This window comes from Haliotis asinina, chromosome 14, assembly GCF_037392515.1.
Source record: "Haliotis asinina isolate JCU_RB_2024 chromosome 14, JCU_Hal_asi_v2, whole genome shotgun sequence".
In the NCBI taxonomy this organism is placed as follows: domain Eukaryota; kingdom Metazoa; phylum Mollusca; class Gastropoda; order Lepetellida; family Haliotidae; genus Haliotis; species Haliotis asinina.
Genome location: NC_090293.1, coordinates 7,898,399 through 7,918,201, shown reverse-complemented (window position 1 = coordinate 7,918,201; position 19,803 = coordinate 7,898,399). Strand labels below are relative to the sequence as shown.

Below are 19,803 nucleotides of genomic sequence, written 5' to 3'. Positions count from 1 at the left end.
CCACGATGATGGGTGTCTGACAAAATCTACACTGTTTAAAATGTCAGCGTCAGAGGATAATTGAGATCATTTATCATGTATCCCATTAAAAGTAAAATAGGGAAACAGATGAATTATATATGAATATATACTCAGTGGAGACTCCCGAAGCTGACAGAACCTGTTAGCATATCCTATCTACAGCAGTCATGTTCCATAGCGCCAGCATGTAGAATTAGTGAGTGAGTATAGTTTTACGGCGCTTTCAGAACTAGATCATTGCAGGCGACACTAGTAAAATGCTTCACGCATATGGAGAATCGATAGTAGTTGTGTAAATAGAAGTTTCTGAATTACACATTTCTCCAGTATTAAAACCCACTTTTCTGAGTAGTTCTCTCACCTCGTCCACACTAGCTTCCACTTTATTCTCTTCAGCTGGCTCATCCGGCTCGATTTCCAATTCAAGCAGTGGGTTATCTGAATTTGTAAAATAGGACAATCTAGCATACTCGAGACTGACGTGGACTTCATACAAAGAAAATGGTTTCTCACGGTTAAAACGATCGACTATTTGATTGTCCACACACTGTCATGTAACACAGGTTTAAAGTGTCAGGCCTGCATTAACTTGAGGGTAATACACTTTAATTTCATGTCACTTGGTTGTTGGGTAGCTTGTGAAATGATAAATTGCTGATACATGTATGTCATATTTATTGACTAAAGCTCGTGTACACTATACCGCAAGTTAAAATACACTCAACCCACCACCTATACTTTTAACTCATTAATTTCAATCTTCCAGGGTGCTGTTTGCAGCTTGTATAGTAATCCTAAAACGATCTACGATGATACTAAGATCGGTTTGTGAAGAAAGCCAAGCTAAACTCTTACCAAGAGATACGCTGTTGTTTGTCAGAATGATGATCTCATTTGTTGGAATTGTGGCGTTGTCCAAAACAACCACATCTTCACCATCGCCAGAGTAACCAATCTCCACCAGAAGTCTGGACGTGTCCTCCGTCAACACAGGAACCTCTGTGACATTTACATGTTCGGCCAGTGAGGCGTTTGTCATATCCTCCACCACCAGACCGCTGCCCTCTTCGTCCACGTCAAGTTCAACCTCTGTAGGAGCCGGAGAGACTTTCTTCTTTCCCAATGGGATGAGCTCATCTTCGATAGCTTCGTTAGGTTCTACAGTGGCTGACTGAGCGAGAAGTTCTGTTATTTCGTCCATCTCCTCTCCTTCTTCCGACAGAACATATCCGCTTCCCTCCGATAGATCCACGCTAGATATGTCATGTACCTCCACGTCATCATCCTTCTTGTCAAGCTCACTTGCTTTGAGAGGCTCGTGTAGAGCTTCTTTAAACACAATATCCTCTTCTCGGCCAACCTGTCCCGAGGAATCCTCATCTTCTACATCACTTTTGCCATCACCTGCATCTAATTCCAAAAGTTCCCCGCCTTCACCAAAGAGCACATTTTCACTCTCACCACTCTCACCATCCCTTTCAGGTTCATCGCTAAGCATCTCAGCCGCATCTGTGTCAAGTCCCCAGCAGAACATTTTATACTGAGGACTTCCTCTTGCCTGCAATGAGGAACAGGACTCACAAAACACATCTGATGTTCTCGTACAGTGCTTTAGCTCGAATAGTTCGTGGCCACATTTTGAACAAGGATAGCAATGATCCATAACGTTCCATTCGGGAAGGAAGTGACCTTCTGGGCAACGACGACATACTGTCTCTTTGGTATCCGTGCATGATGCATGTGCATAGTATCCAGGCTTGCACCGTCTACAGCCTGACCTTCCGGGGAAACTGTCAGCTGTCTGTAACAGAAAAAAAGCATGTTAAAGGGACAAATTCACTGGTAAAGAGTCATATCTGATTTCTGTCTGTTTGTGGCAGTTATGGACAGGGGCATATAGTGCATGTGTATTGAGGGTATTTTCTGACTGGACAGACATCTGAGATCTGAGATTAGAGACAAAGCGTTTTAAATGTCTTGAATAATTTGATTGGAAATGACATTCACCTTGGCCAAGACTTCCTTTAATATTACCGTAACTCATAGACACACGTAAGAGAAAGCATGAAAGCTTTATCCTTTACAAGGTTTCTTCGCATGTTTTGTATTGCCCTGTGGGTGAAAAGCGGAAGGGTCCTTTCATGGGTTTATATATTTGTTTCCACGAGTATATATAGAAAAGATCAATACCCTTCCACATCCTTAAGAAATCCTTTCTACAGGCAGTGTACAACTCTGACTATTTCATTGGTATGTGTTTGATGCCGCGTTCAGCATGATTACAACTTCGACTGTAAACAATCGTGTTTGGACCAGACAATCCAGTGACTGGAACGATGCGATACGATCACAGAGTATTGATCCTTTGTGTCTCGTGTCTGATGTGTATGGATTTTGACTTGCCATTAAGTCTACCACTGGCGGTTTGAACACCAGTATACAAGTCCGGTTTCTGGTCCGGTCGTAGGCGTCCGACCATCTCATCCCAGTTACGATCTATTAAGGAGTACTTCTTAAGTAAAGCAATATCATGCTGTATCAACAGTGTGGGTGGCTATTTTCCTGTTACAGCGTAAGGATATGTCCCCTCTAATACAGAAGGGGTAGAGCATGATCCGTTCAAATTGACATTAACAGTGGTGTTTTCTGAAAATATATGGGTGCAACAAAAACTGACTCGGGTGATCCATTAATACACTTTACATAATGACTTTTAAAAAAAACGTACATTTAAAATAGGCTTGTACAAAACACGAAAACATTAGTCATATGGCGACAGTTGGCGTTTTGCTGTCCAGTGAGTCATGCCAGACGGCGGTCAGGTTAAACGGCGATAAATAGACTACTGAAGGTCACCCTCTAGACTAGCAACTCCAACACGCGATAACTCTCGAGTACTAGCCATGAGAATATACATGAACAGGACAAGCCACTCTGCCTTCCCAGAAATAATCACGAGGTCACTCTCCAAAGGAGGTCACTAGTGAGAAGGACAGTGCAATCAGCATGCCAGACTTGCACAAGTCTCTGAGGTAATATTTGAAATGAATGAAAATTTTTGAAAAAATATATTTTACAGATTGGTGTTCTTGTGCTGCTCGCTTATCTAGACTTGTCTCTTTAAAGACAGAATTACTATACATCCACCGGCATAGAAATCAGTAAAGTCTTGGAGCAAGGGTATCAACATGTACACTCATCTTCTGTGTAACTGAATATACGTTGCCTGGGAAACGTCAACATGCACTACTCCAGCTGTATGACCACTGCTTGGAAATAATATGGTCTGGACCAAACAACCCAATGATTGATATAATGAACAGCAATGATTGGGATACGATTACACACCATCGAAAAATGTCATTGATACTGGCCATTAAATCCTTCAAAGAAGAGTGGGTTTGTGTCCAGACATAGTTTGTAGATTTTAACATGAATTACAATTTGCAATGAAGTTCAGTTTCTCAAAACAAACTCCGAGGTGTTTGTATTTGGTGACTATATCATGTCATAATCAATAGCTACACTTCGAACTTCGCTTACTCTCAAATCTATCATCAAATCTATTTGTGGTATTTCCCAATCAGTTTGGTGCAATAGCAGATCACCAATATAAGATTACCAAATAATGTCGATACTTTCATTTTCTAAAATAACAGAAATCATGCATATTTATGAAATCAACTTTCTTTCAGTTTCTTTCTTTAAACCTATATTTTCTTCTGTTAAATAAACTGATATAGTTTACGTTTTCATTTAAAACAATACGGACCGGTGAACATCGTTTCTCTAATCTGTGTATATGCAGATGTGTTCGTGATGTTATGAACTCCGAACTCGGCTTTGTCTGAGGGCGGCTCGTTTCCTGTACATTGTTTTACACTGCACGGAGTATCAACCCTGTGTGAAGTTTGTCGGGGAACAGTCAAGTGCACAAGAAACGCTTCTAATTGCCCATGACGACGGTGAGTATTTAACTAGCCCTGTGTCAAAAGTCACACACAGGCCCTGGAACACAGTTTACATTGTCTGAGTTGCCAAACAGAACACTGTGGGATACTTCTTCTATTTCCACGATGTTACATCGGCCCCGCGATCTGCATGTTCCGCCTCGTACCGATGAATGAGTGATGTTTTAAGCCGCATGTAACACAGCCTTGCTAGGAGGATTCACAAGAAGATAAATCCAGGGATGTCTAGTACAGAAATCAGGTTTATATGAGATTTGTTTTACGCCGCTTTCAGGAATATTCAAGCAATATCAATGCGGGGAACATAAGAAAAGAGCTTCACACGTTGTACTCATGTGGGGAATCGAACCCGGGTCTTCGGCGTGATAAATGAACGCTTTAAAATTAACCACTAGGCACCTAATTCTCAAAAGTCGACTCGAAACATCTTTGGAGCTGGTTTAAACGTATTACAAGTCTACAGTTAATAACGATGCAGGAAGATGACATTCAGTACTCTCACCATGACCACACTGGGCCACCCATGGATTGTCACATGTGGAGAAAAGGAACCCAACACAAGTGTCACAATGTGTAGTGTTGCCGCTTGGGTGAGTGACATAGAGTAAGTGTGCCTGTGTGAACCCAGAACAGTGTGCGTACACTTCATATCAGGTGGACGTAATACATGTAGGAAACATAGCTCTATACTCCTCAAGGCGTTCTGAATTGTAACTGGCATGCACTCGGATTTACTGATCGATAAACCAGATAAACCGTGTTTGAACACATATGTGTGGATAAGAATGGAGTGAAAGTGTATACTATTTTAATGTCCAAAAACTCAACTGAGTTAGAATTAAACAATGAGGACCAGCTGACATAAGCTATAAGTTAGGGGTGGTGACAATCTGATGATTGACAAGGAGACACGGTCATTTAACAGATTATACTTAAAACGAACCTGAATTACCTTACAGAACACACGTACATCAAATATCAAATATTTAAAGAAAAGGATGTAAGTGTTAAATTGTGACATAAATATAGACACGTTCATTCATGCACCTTACGCAGAATAGAGTATATTTTCCGCAAGCACCTGGTGTCATCGATATTTGATGGGGATACATGAACACATGAGTATGACAGACCTGGAATCGTCCAATTTGGTCTATTGTACAGATTTCTTATTTCGCCGGGTTCAGACATATAGCATTATGAAAAATTTCAAATAACTACCTAGTGGGTTAGAACTGATCTTCAGTTGAAAAAGGTTTGTCGTAAGACGCGATTAACGGAAACGATTGGTCAGGCTCGTTGACTTGATTGACGTATCCCTTCTACGTAGATCAATGCTCATGCTTTTGACCATTGCATTATCTGGTCCAGACTCGATTATTTACAGACCGCTACGATATACTTGGAATATTGCTGAGTGAGGCTTCAAACTAAACTCAGTCGGTCATTCAAATATTCGTTGCAATGAGACACTAAACGGAAAGAACACATATACGTGGAGTCTGTGACGTCACACGATAAGATATTATCTTGCATTATACATGGAGTATGTAATTCGTTATCTACATTCGTTATACTAACTGTTTTTGTTTTTTTAACTCCGCTGTGTTGGAACAATGGTAGAAGCGGCGCAAAACCATTGCTCACTTATTCATTTTTTTTTATTGAAAGGGGATGACCCCTTCAATTTGTTTATGGTAAATGCCAATCCAATGTTTACCTTGTACAAATTGCTTCTGAACTTTTTAGTACCGTTTCTTACTGTCTAATTGTACCTTATTAGCTACTCTAAAGGATAACATTGAGAAATTTTGAAATCAGCGTTTAGTGTTTAAAGTGACTTGATATCTTATCGAACCTTCATTTACATTATTTTCACTTATATCCATGGATATTTATTCATGCCGTGACGAACAGCAATAATTCTGATGCGGCTTAAAACAACATTTACTCACTCACACCGTTACCTACATCGAGCAGTTTTACACATTCCAGTTGAAACACATTCCAACAGCGCGCTGTTTGGCTGGGGGGCGCTACCTAGTTTCCTTGCACGAAGTTTACAGAGCAAATAGTGAACAGGTTAATCTTGGACAAAGAAGTAGCACATTGCATGTAAATAGCCAACCACGTGGTATAGCAAGCATCACCTCGGCTGTATGTGTAACCGACACAAGAATCACAGTGGAAGCAGGGTTGACTTTCTGCAGGACAATCAAGTAGACTGCTCCAGCCCGCAGCACTGAGCCTCTTAGATATCCTCCACAACATATATATGAATAACGGCAACTCAACCTCAGCCGGTGTCTGCTCCCTCAGTCCATAATCAACCATGATGCACCTCCAGCAATCTACATTCAACCCGGTTTCAGCTACAACAACCGAAATCCACCTACTTTCTAGCTCTAGCACACCTTACTCAACTCTGTTGCAACTCTAGCAAGGAATTACACACCCCGTTTCAACCTTGACACCCAGCATTCCTCCGTCAACCTCGTTCCAGATCTAACAGTCCATAAGAGATGTAACCTTGTTTAAACTCTCGGACACCATATTCAACCCAGTTGCAGCTCTAGCAACAATTTTCAACTCCGTTTCTGCTCCAGCTGCCAATACTCAACCCCATTCCAACTCCAGCGGGTCATATTCAACCCTGTTTCAACTCTCGCAGGTCATATTCAACCCAGTGTTAGGTCCAACAGGTCATATTCCACACCATTTTAGCGCCAGTAGTCCACACTCAACCATATTTCAACTCCAGCAAGCCATGTCCAACCCCGTTTTAGCTCCACAGTCAACCCCATTTCAACCCCAGCAGGTCATGTTCAACCCCGTCTTAGTTCCAGTAGTCCACACTCAACCCCATTTCAACTCCAGCAGGCCATGTCCAACCCCGTGTTAACACCAGTAGTCCATACTCAACCCCATTTCAACTCCAGCAGGCCCTATTCAAGCCCGTTTTAGCACCAGTAGTCCACACTCGCTACCCTCTGTGAAGGTTTTCTTGTCCCTTTTATAGTCATACATGCTTTCTTTTGAGCTTACATCCTATATACAGTCTATCATATATACACATGTAGTCTCTCTTATATATACACATATAGTCTCTCATATATACACATGTTATCTCCCATATATACACATGTAGTCCCTCTCATATATACACATGCAGTCTCTCATATATACACATGTAGTCTCTCTCATATGTACACATGCAGTCTCTCATATATGCACATGTTGTCTCTCATATATACACATGTTGTCTCTCTCATATATACACATGCAGTCTCTCATATATACACATGTAGTCTCTCTCATATGTACACATGCAGTCTCTCATATATACACATGTTGTCTCTCTCATATATACACATGCAGTCTCTCATATATACACATGTAGTCTCTCTCATATGTACACATGCAGTCTCTCATATATGCACATGTTGTCTCTCATATATACACATGTTGTCTCTCTCATATGTACACATGTAGTCTCTCATATATACACATGTATTCTCTCATATATACACATGTTGTCTCTCTCATATATACACATGTTGTCTCTCTCATATATACACATGTAGTCTCTCATATATACACATGTTGTCTCTCTCATATATACACATGCAGTCTCTCATATATACACATGTTGTCTCTCATATATACACATGTTGTCTCTCTCATATGTACACATGCAGTCTCTCATATATACACATGTTGTCTCTCATATATACACATGTTGTCTCTCTCATATGTACACATGCAGTCTCTCAGATATACACATGTTGTCTCTCATAAAGTAACCGGTGGTGTCAGTACTTTTAGACGTCAGGGAAATATTGGTGTTGTAAAATTATATACAGACAATGAGACTTCATCATTATCTCCCTGTACACGCCATTACTCACACACTCTCACTCCCTTTTCAGCTCCAAGTGTGGGGTAGGTAAACTGTACAGGGAATTTTACGTTCTTGAACACACACCCAAGCGGAACAGAATGTTGCATTCATCTCGTAATTTTCAACTACGAACTGGAGTCTCCAGTTGTGAATATTTCTCTAGAATTGTACTACTTACAGCCTTCAACTCATCACGCTTCTGTCAACAGCCTTGAAATGTTCTTGAGCAGAATGGCATTATTTATAGTAACAATGCCTCACTGGGACGGTGTTAATAGCCATCAAAAGGCCTTATTCCTCCACCATGTTCCTCCTATGTTTGTGAGCACCATACCAATACTCGAGGGTTTCACCAAAATGTGAAACATGTGAAACCTTCCATAAGTTTCCCCCAACACATAGTAGGCTTATCGTGTACTCACTTGAAGGGCAGTGGGGTAGCCAAGTGGTTAAAGCGGTCAGTCGTCACGCCGAAGACCTGGGTTCGATTCCTCACATGGGTACAATGTGTAGCCCATTTCTGATGTCCCTCGCAGACCAATTGCTGTAATATTGCTAAAAGCGTCATAAAACGTGACTCACTCTCATTTACTTCACCAACGTAATATAATCTTCATGCCTGCAATATGCATCAACCACAGCAATGTCCGACAAGGCTCCGGTAACCCTACTCTTAACAAGTACCCATGATACCACTGTCGTGATCTCAAAGGAATTGAGGAGGGTTGTGGGTTTATATCTGCTCTTGCATCATGTAGATGAAGTTCCATTATCAGAACATGTAAACCTACAGGCTTCGCAACAGAGTCTAGTTGTTTCTTGACATATCGATATCAACACCATCAGGCAGCTATTGAGATGTCAAAGATCCCCTTGTAACTAATGCTTGGTTCAATTACAGAAGCTGCGTGTCGGGGGTTCAGATTTAACGGGGACAAGTGTACAATGGCGCTGTGTCTAGCTGCAGGTCGCGTAACGTATTCTTACACCATCGTAGTAAAGCTGGTTCTCGAGGTTTTATCAAAGTGCTAAATGGCTGAGGTCTTCATCATGTCAGGGTTTCCTCGTACATTAAACTGACAAGCAGTGATATGACTGGAGTACTTTATACGGTTTTAAACTCGCTCACGATGTGACAATTTTGTGTTTTTCCCTATGCCACACAAAGTGCTCAAAACAGTGGCAAACTACTGCGTCCAAACCACTTCGGCTTTACCGCGGCCGCGGGAAGTTTAGTGGTTAAGGTGTTCGGAAACCTTGCAGAAGGACGACGTTCGATTCTCTACACGGATTCAGTGTATGAAGACCATCTCTGGTGTCGATCCCGGTAACCTTGAGAAAGATATTTCTATAATTGTTCTCACTCACTAAAACAACGTTAATGAATGTTATTTACTTCAGAGTCCTGGGGCAGTGGGGTAGTCTAGTGGGGTTACAGTGATCCCCTACATGGGTAAAATGAGTGAGTCCCTCACTTACAGTTCTAAGAAGACATAACTGACTGTCAAGTCATATTTGTCAGTACATGCAAAATATATTGTCTATGTCAGCTATCAATGTATTAGATAGCTGATGTTTAAAGGTCTTAACACAACACAGATAACCTACCAAGTGATGGTGACACAGCGTGATTCGACTGAGCAGACTAATTGTTTCAACACATCTGTTACTCCACTGCAGGGAGGTCTGTCCAGGTTGCCTGGGTGATTTAAGAGGTAATCAAGCGGGTGATATGATTAATCCTTGGCATGTTTAGAGGGACCCCACATTATTCAAGTTAACCCCAATAAACGCCAGCGTCTGACAGGCGGAAACAAGTCAGGTACTTGTCTACCAGGGTGGGTATGACTGGGTTTCGTCTTACTGCAGTCAGATGTGACAAAATTTGATACGAGTAGGTGAGGTAATCTGTCTCATAAAGCTGGAATATGTACCCAATACAGAGCATGTAAGTTTGTACAAAACAGTACAAAAAGTTTAATGGTGTTTCTGAAAGCAAAGAAAAACTCTTCTTCACACAAATGCATGATATTTTAATGATTAATTATTTTCCCTTAAAACTATGTTCATCTTTACGAAAACTATATCTATGCGTGAGTGATCGACGAAGAAGGAATAAACGTGTACTAGGCGAACATGTGGCGATGTAAACTATGAAACTGCTAGGGTGAGTGAGTGATCTATGACGTATGGCGATGTAAACTATGAAACCGCAAGGGTGAGTGAGTGATCTATGACGTATGGCGATGTAAATTATGAAACTGCAAGGGTGAGTGAGTGATCTATGACGTATGGCGATGTAAACTATGAAACCGCAAGGGTGAGTGAGTGATCTATGACGTATGGCGATGTAAACTATGAAACCGCAAGGGTGAGTAAGTGATCTATGACGTATGGCGATGTAAACTTTGAAACCGCAAGGGTGAGTGAGTGATCTATGACGTGTGGCGATGTAAACTATGAAACCGCAAGGGTGAGTGAGTGATCTATAACGTATGGCTATGTAAACTATGAAACCGCAAGGGTGAGTGAGTGATCTATGACGTATGGCGATGTAAACTATGAAACTGCAAGGGTGAGTGAGTGATCTATGACGTGTGGCGATGTAAATTATGAAACTGCAAGGGTGAGTGAGTGATCTATGACGTATGGCGATGTAAACTATGAAACTGCAAGGGTGAGTGAGTGATCTATGAGGTATGGCTATGTAAACTATGAAACTGCAAGGGTGAGTGAGTGATCTATGACGTGTGGCGATGTACACTATGAAACTGCTAGGGTGAGTGAGTGATCTATGACGTATGGCAATGTAAACTATGAAACCGCAAGGGTGAGTGAGTGATCTATGACGTGTGACGATGTAAACTATGAAACTGCAAGGGTGAGTGCGTGATCTATGACGTATGGCGATGTAAATTATGAAACTGCAAGGGTGAGTGAGTGATCTATGACGTATGGCGATGTAAACTATGAAACCGCAAGGGTGAGTGAGTGATCTATGACGTATGGCGATGTAAACTATGAAACCGCAAGGGTGAGTGAGTGATCTATGACGTATGGCGATGTAAACTATGAAACTGCAAGGGTGAGTGAGTGATCTATGACGTATGGCGATGTAAACTATGAAACCGCAAGGGTGAGTGAGTGATCTATGACGTGTGGCGATGTAAACTATGAAACCGCAAGGGTGAGTGAGTGATCTATAACGTATGGCTATGTAAACTATGAAACCGCAAGGGTGAGTGAGTGATCTATAACGTATGGCTATGTAAACTATGAAACTGCAAGGGTGAGTGAGTGTTCTATGACGTGTGGCGATGTAAACTATGAAACCGCAAGGGTGAGTGAGTGATCTATAACGTATGGCTATATAAACTATGAAACCGCAAGGGTGAGTGAGTGATCTATGACGTATGGCTATGTACACTATGAAACTGCAAGGGTGAGTGAGTGTTCTATGACGTGTGGCGATGTAAACTATGAAACCGCAAGGGTGAGTGAGTGATCTATGACGTATGGCGATGTAAACTATGAAACTGCAAGGGTGAGTGAGTGATCTATGACGTGTATGAAACCGCAAGGGTGAGTGAGTGATCTATGAGGTATGGCGATGTAAATTATGAAACTGCAAGGGTGAGTGAGTGATCTATGACGTATGGCGATGTAAACTATGAAACTGCAAGGGTGAGTGAGTGATCTATGATGTGTGGCGATGTACACTATGAAACTGCAAGGGTGAGTGAGTGATCTATGACGTATGGCAATGTAAACTATGAAACTGCAAGGGTGAGTGGGTGATCTATGACGTATGGCAATGTAAACTATAAAAACCGCAAGGGTGAGCGAGTGATCTATGACGTGTGGCGATGTAAACTATGAAACTGCAAGGGTGAGTGCGTGATCTATGACGTATGGCGATGTAAATTATGAAACTGCAAGGGTGAGTGAGTGATCTATGACGTATGGCGATGTAAACTATGAAACCGCAAGGGTGAGTGAGTGATCTATGACGTATGGCGATGTAAACTATGAAACCGCAAGGGTGAGTGAGTGATCTATGACGTATGGCGATGTAAACTATGAAACTGCAAGGGTGAGTGAGTGATCTATGACGTATGGCGATGTAAACTATGAAACTGCAAGGGTGAGTGAGTGATCTATGACGTGTGGCGATGTAAACTATGAAACCGCAAGGGTGAGTGAGTGATCTATAACGTATGGCTATGTAAACTATGAAACCGCAAGGGTGAGTGAGTGATCTATGACGTATGGCTATGTAAACTATGAAACTGCAAGGGTGAGTGAGTGTTCTATGACGTGTGGCGATGTAAACTATGAAACCGCAAGGGTGAGTGAGTGATCTATAACGTATGGCTATATAAACTATGAAACCGCAAGGGTGAGTGAGTGATCTATGACGTATGGCTATGTACACTATGAAACTGCAAGGGTGAGTGAGTGTTCTATGACGTGTGGCGATGTAAACTATGAAACCGCAAGGGTGAGTGAGTGATCTATGACGTATGGCGATGTAAACTATGAAACTGCAAGGGTGAGTGAGTGATCTATGACGTGTATGAAACCGCAAGGGTGAGTGAGTGATCTATGAGGTATGGCGATGTAAATTATGAAACTGCAAGGGTGAGTGAGTGATCTATGACGTATGGCGATGTAAACTATGAAACTGCAAGGGTGAGTGAGTGATCTATGATGTGTGGCGATGTACACTATGAAACTGCAAGGGTGAGTGAGTGATCTATGACGTATGGCAATGTAAACTATGAAACTGCAAGGGTGAGTGGGTGATCTATGACGTATGGCAATGTAAACTATGAAACCGCAAGGGTGAGTGAGTGATCTATGACGTGTGGCGATGTAAACTATGAAACTGCAAGGGTGAGTGCGTGATCTATGACGTATGGCGATGTAAATTATGAAACTGCAAGGGTGAGTGAGTGATCTATGACGTATGGCGATGTAAACTATGAAACCGAAAGGGTGAGTGAGTGATCTATGACGTATGGCGATGTAAACTATGAAACCGCAAGGGTGAGTGAGTGATCTATGACGTATGGCGATGTAAACTATGAAACTGCAAGGGTGAGGGAGTGATCTATGACGTATGGCGATGTAAACTATGAAACCGCAAGGGTGAGTGAGTGATCTATGACGTATGGCGATGTAAACTATGAAACCGCAAGGGTGAGTGAGTGATCTATAACGTATGGCTATGTAAACTATGAAACCGCAAGGGTGAGTGAGTGATCTATAACGTATGGCTATGTAAACTATGAAACTGCAAGGGTGAGTGAGTGTTCTATGACGTGTGGCGATGTAAACTATGAAACCGCAAGGGTGAGTGAGTGATCTATAACGTATGGCTATATAAACTATGAAACCGCAAGGGTGAGTGAGTGATCTATGACGTATGGCTATGTACACTATGAAACTGCAAGGGTGAGTGAGTGTTCTATGACGTGTGGCGATGTAAACTATGAAACCGCAAGGGTGAGTGAGTGATCTATGACGTATGGCGATGTAAACTATGAAACTGCAAGGGTGAGTGAGTGATCTATGACGTGTATGAAACCGCAAGGGTGAGTGAGTGATCTATGAGGTATGGCGATGTAAATTATGAAACTGCAAGGGTGAGTGAGTGATCTATGACGTATGGCAATGTAAACTATGAAACTGCAAGGGTGAGTGGGTGATCTATGACGTATGGCAATGTAAACTATGAAACCGCAAGGGTGAGTGCGTGATCTATGACGTGTGGCGATGTACACTATGAAACTGCAAGGGTGAGTGAGTGATCTATGACGTATGGCAATGTAAACTATGAAACCGCAAGGGTGAGTGAGTGATCTATGACGTATGGCAATGTAAACTATGAAACCGCAAGGGTGAGTGCGTGATCTATGACGTATGGCGATGTAAACTATGAAACTGCAAGGGTGAGTGAGTGATCTATGACGTGTGGCGATGTAAACTATGAAACCGCAAGGGTGAGTAAGTGATCTATGACGTATGGCGATGTACACTATGAAACTGCAAGGGTGAGTGAGTGATCTATGACGTGTGGCGATGTAAACTATGAAACCGCAAGGGGGAGTGAGTGATCTATGACGTATGGCGATGTAAACTATGAAACTGCAAGGGTGAGTGAGTGATCTATGACGTGTGGCGATGTACACTATGAAACTGCAAGGGTGAGTGAGTGATCTATGACGTGTGGCGATGTAAACTATGAAACTGCAAGGGTGAGTGAGTGATCTATGACGTATGGCGATGTAAACTATGAAACTGCAAGGGTGAGTGAGTGATCTATGACGTATGGCGATGTAAACTATGAAACTGCAAGGGTGAGTGAGTGATCTATGACGTGTGGCGATGTAAACTATGAAACTGCAAGGGTGAGTGAGTGATCTATGACGTATGGCGATGTAAACTATGAAACCGCAAGGGTGAGTGAGTGATCTATGACGTGTGGCGATGTAAACTATGAAACCGCAAGGGTGAGTGAGTGATCTATGACGTGTGGCGATGTAAACTATGAAACTGCAAGGGTGAGTGAGTGATCTATGACGTATGGCGATGTAAACTATGAAACCGCAAGGGTGAGTGAGTGATCTATGACGTGTGGCGATGTAAACTATGAAACCGCAAGGGTGAGTGAGTGATCTATGACGTGTGGCGATGTAAACTATGAAACTGCAAGGGTGAGTGAGTGATCTATGACGTATGGCGATGTAAACTATGAAACCGCAAGGGTGAGTGAGTGATCTATGACGTGTGGCGATGTAAACTATGAAACTGCAAGGGTGAGTGAGTGATCTATGACGTATGGCGATGTAAACTATGAAACTGCAAGGGTGAGTGAGTGATCTATGACGTATGGCGATGTAAACTATGAAACCGCAAGGGTGAGTGAGTGATCTATGACGTGTGGCGATGTAAACTATGAAACCGCAAGGGTGAGTGAGTGATCTATGACGTATGGCAATGTAAACTATGAAACCGCAAGGGTGAGTGCGTGATCTATGACGTATGGCGATGTAAACTATGAAACTGCAAGGGTGAGTGAGTGATCTATGACGTGTGGCGATGTAAACTATGAAACCGCAAGGGTGAGTAAGTGATCTATGACGTATGGCGATGTACACTATGAAACTGCAAGGGTGAGTGAGTGATCTATGACGTGTGGCGATGTAAACTATGAAACCGCAAGGGGGAGTGAGTGATCTATGACGTATGGCGATGTAAACTATGAAACTGCAAGGGTGAGTGAGTGATCTATGACGTGTGGCGATGTACACTATGAAACTGCAAGGGTGAGTGAGTGATCTATGACGTGTGGCGATGTAAACTATGAAACTGCAAGGGTGAGTGAGTGATCTATGACGTATGGCGATGTAAACTATGAAACTGCAAGGGTGAGTGAGTGATCTATGACGTATGGCGATGTAAACTATGAAACTGCAAGGGTGAGTGAGTGATCTATGACGTGTGGCGATGTAAACTATGAAACTGCAAGGGTGAGTGAGTGATCTATGACGTATGGCGATGTAAACTATGAAACCGCAAGGGTGAGTGAGTGATCTATGACGTGTGGCGATGTAAACTATGAAACCGCAAGGGTGAGTGAGTGATCTATGACGTGTGGCGATGTAAACTATGAAACTGCAAGGGTGAGTGAGTGATCTATGACGTATGGCGATGTAAACTATGAAACCGCAAGGGTGAGTGAGTGATCTATGACGTGTGGCGATGTAAACTATGAAACCGCAAGGGTGAGTGAGTGATCTATGACGTGTGGCGATGTAAACTATGAAACTGCAAGGGTGAGTGAGTGATCTATGACGTATGGCGATGTAAACTATGAAACCGCAAGGGTGAGTGAGTGATCTATGACGTGTGGCGATGTAAACTATGAAACTGCAAGGGTGAGTGAGTGATCTATGACGTATGGCGATGTAAACTATGAAACTGCAAGGGTGAGTGAGTGATCTATGACGTATGGCGATGTAAACTATGAAACCGCAAGGGTGAGTGAGTGATCTATGACGTGTGGCGATGTAAACTATGAAACCGCAAGGGTGAGTGAGTGATCTATGACGTGTGGCGATGTAAACTATGAAACCGCAAGGGTGAGTGAGTGATCTATGACGTATGGCGATGTAAACTATGAAACTGCAAGGGTGAGTGAGTGATCTATGACGTATGGCGATGTAAACTATGAAACCGCAAGGGTGAGTGAGTGATCTATGACGTGTGGCGATGTAAACTATGAAACCGCAAGGGTGAGTGAGTGATCTATGACGTGTGGCGATGTAAACTATGAAACTGCAAGGGTGAGTGAGTGATCTATGACGTATGGCGATGTAAACTATGAAACCGCAAGGGTGAGTGGGTGATCTATGACGTATGGCAATGTAAACTATGAAACCGCAAGGGTGAGTGAGTGATCTATGACGTATGGCGATGTAAACTATGAAACCGCAAGGGTGAGTGAGTGATCTATGACGTATGGCGATGTAAACTATGAAACCGCAAGGGTGAGTGAGTGATAAACTGATTAAACTGATGATAATGCTTGAGTAGGTGATAAAGCTGAAGATCAGAGGGAACATTTCAACCACATGGCTATCACACCGCGTCTAGTAGATTGAAACACGATCACTGAAGACCCAGTAACGGTGTTTGCACGCTAGGTAGTCTGCCTCCCTGTCCCTGAATCGCATTATGGTCCCTACTGCCTAGTCGTCTCAAGTGCTCAAGTCCTGAAGAAAGCAAGTCTCTGAGCCTCTGGTCTCCCTTGGGCGCCTTTCAATTCGAATGGGTCTATTTTTCACAATCAATATTATATGTTCAGAGACAAAGCGTTAGTCTAACTGTTTGGGTATATACACAGTAATGAGTGGGACAACGTTGTGTGGGCCACTAAACCGGACAGGGACGGCCCTTTCCACAACCACCCTCTCCCGTCCCCTTCCCATCACGTTCAAAGCTTCCCTGATCAAACCCAGATGTAAATTAACGGAAGCAAACATGCACTGAACCAGAAAAGCGATATTCTTCTTGAGCTTCAAGCAGTGATGTGTTGGATGGAGTGTAACCATGTGACTGACAGATACAGTGCCCCTGTGGTGCTGTCAAGAGGTGTCATAAATGGGTGTCATAAGTGAAGTGACGTCATGTAAACAATACTCAGCATGATACGACAAGACCGTGAATGACCATAAAGCTGAAATCCCCGGACAAGATCAGGTTCAAGATTTAAAGGGGGAATTAAGTATTACTTGTTCGATGTAATTTAAGTTTACAGTATATAAGTCTTGTCATGGAACTATAATATAAAGAATTAATTATTCACTTGGGACAGGTAACAGACAACGGTAGCAGCTCAGTTAATCGATTCACGAGGGACAGAAAACTCGAAATTTCTCTTAGATCTTGGTTTGTTTAGCAGTGTTTTTTGTATATTATTCAGAATTTGTTTGCACCACAGCAGTACTGTGGGCTTGTAAATATAACATTTGTCATAGTTGTATTTCCCATACCACCAACCCATATCGTTGTGATAATTTTGTTCCATTTTTTCCGTTGTCTCACTGTTCATAACCCCCGTTAGTCTCGTCAACTCCGCCCCGCTGTAATAAACATCCGTTAAGATCCGAGTTAGAATCGGTATTCACTTACCCGTAATGAAACAAAAATTGTTTATATTCCATTATCAAGTCACATACCGCCAAGACCTAAAGTGAATGAACAAAAATCAGAATGTTTTTGGTACTGATACAGTGAAGTACATTCTTGCGACATATAAATGTACTAACCAGTTACATGTAACGTTTAACGAGCACAGAAGGGCAGTACAATCATACAAATAAATATCTCTAAGACGACACTTAACCTCCGGGCGCTACCGCTGATATAGGATCAGTGATTTCAGCTGCGATGCATTGTTGCCTGGCAACCGACGCCGGCGGAAGTGTGACCATGAACTGAGCAAGCAAACAGAGCGTCGTCGCTTACGACAGCAGACTCACAGTTGCGAACTGGCATTTTGTGAGATCTGCATGTAAATAGCCATTGGACAGAAGTAGCGTGTTTGGACAGAAAGGTCACTGTGATCTGAACTAGTTACAACATGCTCTTACTGGAAAGGTAGATTATACGTTTCAGCAGGGACCATGGTCTCTAGTTTCAGGCAGAATTGAATCTGGTTATCGCGACATGGTGGGACTCTTCGACACATACGATCTTATGCTGGTTACAGTTGTCATGTTTTTTTTTTATAAATATGAAGTCGTTTCAGGTAAATTTGTTGGTTTCTTTTCCAAATAGTGGGAATTTCGACATATCCGAATAATTCTTCTTGATTCAAAACGAATTGCTGTGCTTCACCTGAACTTGAATCTCGACATATCGATGTAGAATCTTAGAGATGTCCGAGTACAGTTACAAGATATTCATTTTGACTATGTATTTGGATACGATTTATGTCGTTTTGCAAATGCCGGCAAGGGACGGTACATCGTTTATGCTGTAGGTATGACGGAACTAGTGTTAATCCTGATGATACACATTAGAATTGGCCTACAGCAGCCAATGTTGAGGGAACTAGAGGGGACTATGCTTTTCATCAGAATCGACCTTTAGGTCGACATAGATGATGCAAGTCTTCAAGAATACTGCTGATATGTCACTGGGTTGTTTGATCTAGATTCGATTATTTGAAAACAGGAATATGTGCTGTAGTTATCCATGACGTTAAACCAAGCACCAGAGGAACATTTGAGACGATTTCCGTCATATCGACATAGCATGCACACGAAGGGATATTTGAGACATCCCGCATGAGGTTAATTATGGGATTACTATATAGTCGAATTCCGTTTTCTCGAAATAGTTGGAGCTGAACTGTGTCTGCCTCTTCCAGTAGTGATAATTCTCGTATTTTGTTTTTGTGGGAGTACACAACAGTCAGTTTCAATATGTTGATGTGCACATGCATGGTTCAGTTTTATTACTTTTATAACTTCAGTATTAGATGCAAGCCTTTTACTTGTATAGATTTACTATAGTAGGTAAATAGAGCTTAATTTCCATACAAATACACTTCGACAATGTGGTAACGCCTAAGGCAACCCAAAATCTACACAGGGAGTATGCATCATTTTCTTGTTTTACATAATTAATATCAACAACCACTTTTCAATGTCTATAAAAAATATACACAAACTGACAAATTTAATTCAAACAACGGATGTCCGGTGTAACGGAAAGCGGTCTGTGTATAGTTTCACGGCGAAAGAATCGGTTCATCCCATCATGCTTCACACAATACGGCGAGACATAAACCAGCTGCAATCTAATAAAAGAATAATTTACAAATATTCCCGCCAGGGCTCCACCCCGCACGCACGGCACATAGGTGGACGGCATAAACATCACCGTTGTTGCTGATGCCGTATGATAGCCTGAAATTCCCAACCGTCTGTCCATCATGTACACCCAAGTCGCCTTTGTCTATCTCGAGGTATGATTTTTCAGGCTAGTCGTACGTCAACAGCTTGAGGGTAGCACGCGTGTTGATAGCTCCGTACACCTCAAAGGGGCTGAGCCATGTGTGTGAGTTCACGTCGTCGGATGATTTCTAAACGTCGCAGTTCGGACCCACCTATAAACACATATATCTAGCTCTTATCAGATTCTTACTATATTGTAATTACGGCGGGCCAGATTTGCTAAACGTGTTTCCTTTGATTACGCTGTTGTTGAAATGACAAAACACAAATGTCGACAAGGTTATCTGTCGGTGTTAGCAACGGACAATCGTACAAGCATGCAAGAGCAGGCTTTATGCGAAATCTGCTTTTTCTGACATCTCTATGATGTAAACAGCAT

The 19,803-nt window shown here is 42.2% G+C and overlaps 1 protein-coding gene across 2 annotated transcripts in view; it reads right to left on the bottom strand.

Annotated features, from left to right (window-relative positions):
* LOC137261406 (uncharacterized) overlaps positions 1-19,803 on the bottom strand; it is a 42,345-nt gene that overhangs the window by 6,974 nt on the left and 15,568 nt on the right. For both annotated transcript variants that reach the window (XR_010954852.1, XM_067799151.1), the window contains exons 2-3: positions 877-1,822; positions 383-459 (exon numbers count right to left, since the gene is read on the bottom strand). Coding sequence is in view for 1 of the 2 variants with exons in the window: in XM_067799151.1 (XP_067655252.1) it covers positions 383-459; positions 877-1,822 (1,023 nt within the window). In the remaining variant the exon portion in view is untranslated. The remainder of the gene's footprint in view (positions 1-382; positions 460-876; positions 1,823-19,803) is intronic.